The sequence below is a fragment of the Lipotes vexillifer genome, unplaced genomic scaffold (assembly GCF_000442215.2).
Source record: "Lipotes vexillifer unplaced genomic scaffold, Lipotes_vexillifer_v1.1 scaffold1314, whole genome shotgun sequence".
Lineage (NCBI taxonomy): Eukaryota > Metazoa > Chordata > Mammalia > Artiodactyla > Lipotidae > Lipotes > Lipotes vexillifer.
Window position 1 is genome coordinate 826,718 of NW_006782803.1, and position 6,943 is coordinate 833,660.

The following is a 6,943-nucleotide window of genomic DNA, read 5'->3' on the forward strand; positions in this document are numbered from 1 at the left end:
TCTGGTGGCTCAGTGGTTGAGAGTCCGCCTGCCGATGCAGGGGACACGGGTTCGTGCCCCAGTCTGGGAAGATCCCACATGCTACGGAGCGGCTAGGCCCATGAGCCATGGCCTCTGAGCCTGCGTGTCCGGAGTCTGTGCTCCGCAATGGGAGAGGCCACAACACTGAGAGGCCCACGTACCACAAAAAAAAAATTTTAAATAGAGTCACCATATGATCCAGCAATTGCACTCCTGGGCATATATCCAGAAAAGACAAAAACTAATTCTAAAAGATACATGCTTCCAATGTTCACAGCTGCACTATTTACAATAGCCAAGACATGGAAGTAACCTAAGTGTCCATGGACAGAAGAATGGATAAAGAAGATGTGGTACACACACACACACACACACACACACACACACACACACACACACACACACAAAAAGGCCATAAAAAGGATGAAAATAATGCCATTGCAGCAACATGGATGGACCTAGAGATTATCATACTAAGTGAAATAAGTCAGAGAAGAACAAGTATCATATGATACCACTTACACATGGAATTTTAAAAAATGATACAAATAAACTTATTTACAGAACAGAAGTAGATTCACAGACATAAAGGAAAAACTTATGGTTACCAAAGGGGAAGGGGAAGGAGGATAAATTAGGAGGTTGGGTTAACAGATACACACTATTATATATAAAATAGATAAACAACAAGAACCTACTGTATAGCACAGGGAACTATACTCAATGTCTTGTAATAATCTGTAATGGAAAAGACTCTGAAAAAGAATATATATATGTATTTATGAATATATATCACTTGAATCACTTTGCTGTACACTTGAAACTAACAGAACATTGTAAATCCACTATACTTCAATAAAAATAAAAATTAAAAAACTTACCTAGATTAAACTGATGGAAAATTTTTATTGTTTCCTTAAAAATGATTTTGTTACCTATAAAAGCAATCCTTGTGAATTCCAAGGTGTACAGTCTCTTAAAATTTTCCTAATTACATAATTAAATAACTATATAAAGAAAGATAGAAAAAAAAAGATACATACCATAAGTTTTTGCCCTGGTTCAGGGCAGAAAATAACAAAATCTGCTTCAATGTTAAGATGAATGTGTCCCTGATCATCATAAATATCTCCTAATTCACCCACTACTTTGATGTTATCATAAGCAATGGGTACACCTAAAAGGCTGTAAAAAAAAAAAAAAAAGAAAGAAAGAAAAGAAAAACGATATTTGTTTATCCCTTTTAATTGATTAGATATTCTGAGTCCAGAGTACACATCTCCTAATATAATCACCCATGACAAAAGCACAATAGTATATGATTAGTCTGCAACAACTTTAGAAGTTCGATTTCGTCAAAGGGTTCCAAAATAATGACTAAGTTAAAAATAATTATTCAAGATGGGTAGCCAGAAACAAAATGTTCAAGTATGCAAGAGCAATAAGTTGACACTTCTTCCCTATTTCCTATTCATCTGAATTCTAGTCATGCTAGAATGAGAGAAAAAATGGGACTTAGCAAGAAAAATGTCTATTTCTGTGAATATCACTGAATCAAGGCAATTTTGGTATTATCCACCATTACCCAATTTCTGTACTAGATGGCATATGGCAAGAGAAGTATTAGGGTCAAAGCTAAAGCCCCTGCATATTACAGCCAATGACTTAATGGAGAAAAATCCCCAAACTGCAACTGTTGCTAGTATAACAAAATATTAACAAATACAACTATTTCATTTTTTGAGAACTGATTCTGACACTTTAATCTGTATGTTCGGGGCTTCCCTGGTGGCACAGTGATTGAGAATCTGCCTGCCAATGCAGGGGACACGGGTTCAAGCCCTGGTCTGGGAAGATCCCACATGCCGCGGAGCAACTAGGCCCAGTGAGCCACAACTGCTGAGCCTGCGCGTCTGAAGCCTGTGCTCCGCAACGAGACCGCGACAGTGAGAGGCCCGCACACCCCGATGAAGAGTGGCCCCCGCTCGCTGCAACTAGAGAAAGCCCACGCACAGAAACGAAGACCCAACACAGCCAAAATAAATAAATAAATACATACATACATACATACATACATAAACAAACTGTATGTTGATTAAACATACAGGATTAGGGGACAGCTACTATTTCCAAATGTCATTTCCAAGTTCTTAAAAAATTACAGCTACTGGGGCTTCCCTGGTGGCGCAGTGGTTGAGAGTCCGCCTGCCTATGTAGGGGACACGGGTTCGTGCCCTGGTCTGGGAAGATCTCACATGCCGCGAAGCGGCTGGGCCCATGAGCCATGGCCGCTGAGCCTGCGTGTCCGGAGCCTGTGCTCCGCAACGGGAGAGGCCACAGCAGTGAGAGGCCCGCATACCGCCAAAAAAAAAAAAAAAATTACAGCTACTAAGGAGTCTGAGCTGGTGACTTCACTGCCACAGCCACTACCTACACGTTTCTGAAAACTTTCCTGACTCCCCCAGGCAAGGCTGAAATCATGCTGCCTCTACTCCTATAGGACTCTGAGCACTGTTCTTATTTACCTAATCTTTTTGTTTACATGTTTGGATTCCAGACAGGAGTCTAAGGCCTTTGAGAGCAGAGAACATTTTTGGTGAACTCAAACTTCTAGAATGGTTCACAGAGAATGAAAGTAAGAATTTATACCTAGTAGCAGTTGTTTAAAACAGCCAGGAGTCACTGGAACGGAACTTAATTAAATACCAAATTAGGAAATCCATAAACTGAGAGACTTACTCCAGAAAGCACCCTTCTGAATGACTAATTTCTGCATGTGGCTTTCCTAAGCAGGAACTATACCATCACAAAGAGAATATTAGGGGCCCTGAAAACAGAGAGAAAGGAGGGGTTTAAAAAAAAAGTAACCTGCCACATGAGAAAGAAAAACAAAATTAACACTTTGTTTCCCCTAATCAACAATTAAAGAGTTTCAAGTGGGGGAAAACTGTTGTCCCCTAAGGGGCCATTTGGGAGTTTGTGGTACTAATCATAGTTGTCACACTGCAAAGGCCAGGGATGGGAAACATTCTGCCACGTACAGAACAGTCCTACACAATGAAAATTGTCCCTAGCTCTACATGAGTTAAATGAGTGGACAAACCTCATTTTATAAACATTTATAAATGGTCATAGTACCTAAAAATATATACATATATGCGTGTGTGTATGAACATAAAATCTTTGCACGGTTTCAATATAATTTAACATTTCCAGGAATATAACTAATATATAAATTCAAGAGTAGCTTGTTTTGCTTGGAACTTTACTGAGAATATACACATTATTTCAGAATACCACTACAGACACTGTATGTTATGTGAGCTGTCAACTCAAGATCCCTGCACCAATCTACATGTGCAACTGATACATTCACAATGATTCAAGGTATAAGTTAAGGAGGCTTTATTCTGTCCAGGTAGTCATGCTTGAGCATTATCACACTGAAATACATTTTATTGTATTGTATTAGAGCACTATATGAATGTTTTTTTCAATTATGTAGGTAGATTATACTATCTTTAAGTTTCATTTCAGTACACTAAAGTGTGTTTCCAATGACAGTAAAGGTAGTACTGCAAAATATTTCTTATAAGAGGGCGTACTGAGTTCTGCAGGGTTCAGAACTGCTGACTAGGGAATGTGACCATAGAGCCTAAACCCAAAAGAATTTGTGTAAATCCAGCAAACCTTTTCGGAAGCAACTCACCACATAAAATTTACTAGAAATCATCAGACAGAGACAGACACCTCAACATTATATCCTTCCCTCTTTTACCTTTGCTTTTCTGAAACCATCCTAAGTAGGTTTCAGGGCAGAGTGATAGCCTCACTTGAGATACTTAGAAAACAATTAAATCAAGTTTAAGGGATGATTAGACTGCATGCACACAAGACTTTTCTGGAACTACTGGGAGGTAACATATTTGCCACCTTCAAATAACTCAAGAGCTGTCATATACAAAAGGCATAAGAAAATGACCTCTCAAAGATATAACTTAGAAATTATAATGTGATTTTGGAAACCTACTCATTTTCTCTAAGCAGACTTTTCAAAACTGAAATGGTATTATCTTTAAAAAATTCTGTCACTGGGAAAACAAAAGGTGGACAGTGTGTCACGTAGGGGATGCTGTTGAGATAACTAACATGAGAGCCATTCTCAATTCTCCCCTTTTCTTTATTTCTTAAACAAAGAGAAGCATGTCCTCCTGATGGTACAGGATGGCCCCAAAGTCTGGAAACATAAACTATATATGATAAATGGTGGATCAATATTACAATTCTTGATATATTCAATGTTTTGTCCCTCATTATTAATGCACAGTTTAATGTATGGTGCCCCTTTTGCACAGAATAAACTGGAGTTTTTAGCACACCCCCAAAATAATGGGGGGTAGGGTGGGGAGTTCAGATCTGTTCAGAGTGCAGTTTAGGCCACATGGTCACACTGTCCAATTCAGTTACAGAAATTATCATTATCCAGTCAGTTCTTCATCTCTCTGGTGTAATGGTTCCTATTCCTCTAGCCTGTCAAAGTGGAGGCATTAATTAGTTACAGATCAAACATCTGTCTATGTTTCCAGATTTTATGACCACCTTACATATCCTTAAATCTCCCAAATGCATCCTCTCTAATCAATTTTCTCTTGGACAAGTATAACAAGCTCTTAATTTTTCTTCATATTTACTGTCTCATCCTCCTTAAACCATCACATAATGCTATCAAGTGGTTTCTTAAACTGCAAATCTGCTTATGTCCCAGACATCACAGGTACCACTGTCTCAAGAGTGTGCCAAGTTTCAGAGTTGGAGGTTATTGAGAGGACAAAGTGGTAACCCTGCTTCCTGCTTAAGCAAACAGAACAAACAAACAAAAAACACCTGGCAAAGGCAGGTGGGGAAGAGCAAAATGGCCATCCTTTCTGAATTATCCTCCACCCCATCTTTGAGCCACTGCCTTCCTCTCCAGCTGTACCCAATGTCTTTCCCCTGAGATAAACTTTACTTCAGTTATAAAGTACTTACAATTATCTGGGCAAAGTATTCTACTTCACAACTACTATCCATTTGTTTATGCCACTCTTTTTGCCCAGAATGCTGCTATCTCAAAAGTACCCTCCTCCTACCAAGTTGTTCTCAAAGGTCCTAAGATCCAATTCACCACTTCTTCTTACTATAAGTTAATTTAGATTTCTGTCAAATTTTAACATTTCATTGATTTATCTGGCTTACATCTATATCTTTACTAGCACTTAAAGCTTCTTGAAACAGGGATCTTGTTTTTTTTTTGTTGTTGTTGTTGTTTTTTTAATATCCCAAGTCTCTAGTATACAAAATAGACACACAAGTGTGTGCTGGTGCTTGGAGGAAGCTGCAAATTCTAGATGCTTAACCTGTGTAGTGTTCAGGATCCCTTGATAAAGTAGTGAAAACCTTGGATGCTTTACCCAAGAAAACTGACATAGGAAAACTGCAATTTCCATGGGTTCATTAAATTCCTGAAGGGTAATAACGAATCCCCAGGGAATCCACTCACTCTAGTTTTATAACCCTTACTTTCCAGCCAAGTGGTCTAGAGGAATATTAAGGTATATATCTGCCCCCTCCGCCTGACTCTCCACCCTTGTAATTCTAAGAGTTTTCAAGTTATTTTCGAATATCTTACTTTAAATGCATCAAAAGGTTTTTTTTCACCTTCAAGAGCAACAGGCTTTCCTTTTCCCACTCTTAAAAAGGAAACAAAGTAATAGTATTTCTCTCATCCCTGATCAGGTCCAAGAGAAGAGAAACCAGGGAGAGTACCAGGGCCCAAACAATAAAAACCGCCCTTCGTGGTTTATAAATAAACGATTGAACGAAGTATTAATGCTTCATGTATAATTTTCTGTATAGTGAGAAAGAATCTTTTGAAGTACTGCATTCCAAACTTTCATTGTCAAATGAGAAAACAAACAGAACTAACCGGTCTCCAAACCCCTGGTCTATCCTTACCTCTACCTCTCGTGGAGCGAGCTTCTTCACCCATTCCGCCGACACAATTCATGTCACCTTAAGGTTTTCTTTCTTGCCTATGAAAGGGACTCTGTACGGATCTTGACCAGGGAGGCACTAGCCTCTCGAGGTAGACTGCCACTCCAGAATGCCTCGGGGTAAGCTCGCTGAGGCCGGTGAGACTTCCCATTCGCCCCTTTTCTGCTGCGCCATTAAGACGTCCACCAGCTGCCCCCTCCCGTGCCCCAAAGAAGGAGCAGTAAGCAACGTTATGATGTTGTCCGCTCTGGGAAAGAAAAGTGTAAGAGACTGGTACCTCTCAGAATAGCGCAGGAGCTCGGCATCGAGCTGTTCTCGGATACCGGTGCGTTTCCTGTTAAGGTAGCGCGGCGACAGTGCGATGTGTCTTCGGTGCGGACCCGCCACCAGGCAGGAGTAGCGGCTATTCACGAGCGCACAAGCGGCCGCGTAGGTAGGCAATTCTAGGCAAGGCAAGACGCCGGCCGGTCCCACCACCGGCCCTTCTGAGGCCGCCTTCGGCCGCGGAGACGCTGAGCAACCCGCAGCCATGCGGACGGTCAGGTTTCCCACGGCGCGCACTTGCTTACGCAGTCAATAACCGCCTCTCTCCGGACGCCGGGTTTCTACGTCATCCACCAGCTACCACGCCCCTAGGAAATTTCCTCTCCTGGCGCTGAAGTACTCAATTCTGAGCAGCAGGGGGCAGCCGCGTTTTCGCACTTGGACGCCTGGGGAGCTAGGAGCCTGTGATTAAGCATTGAGCATGCTCAAAGGCCAACCATCACCCCGTCGCTGAAGAGAACGCGAACCCGTATTTTCGCTACGTCCTCATTGGATTTAGAATGTAGATTTATTCGGGGTTCACACTTTGATTATATCCAGTAGTAAGGTGGTTTGGTAGGTGTAC

General features: G+C 41.0%; 1 protein-coding gene across 1 annotated transcript in view; it reads right to left on the minus strand.

The window, feature by feature from the left end:
- The window catches only part of POLR1F (RNA polymerase I subunit F), a 20,490-nt gene extending 13,880 nt beyond the window's left edge, over positions 1-6,610 (minus strand). The window contains exons 1-2 of the mRNA XM_007455398.1: positions 6,332-6,610; positions 1,065-1,206 (exon numbers count right to left, since the gene is read on the minus strand). Coding sequence (XP_007455460.1) covers positions 1,065-1,206; positions 6,332-6,585 — 396 coding nt within the window. The 5' untranslated portion in view covers positions 6,586-6,610. The remainder of the gene's footprint in view (positions 1-1,064; positions 1,207-6,331) is intronic.
- Positions 6,611-6,943: the final 333 nt, after the last annotated feature.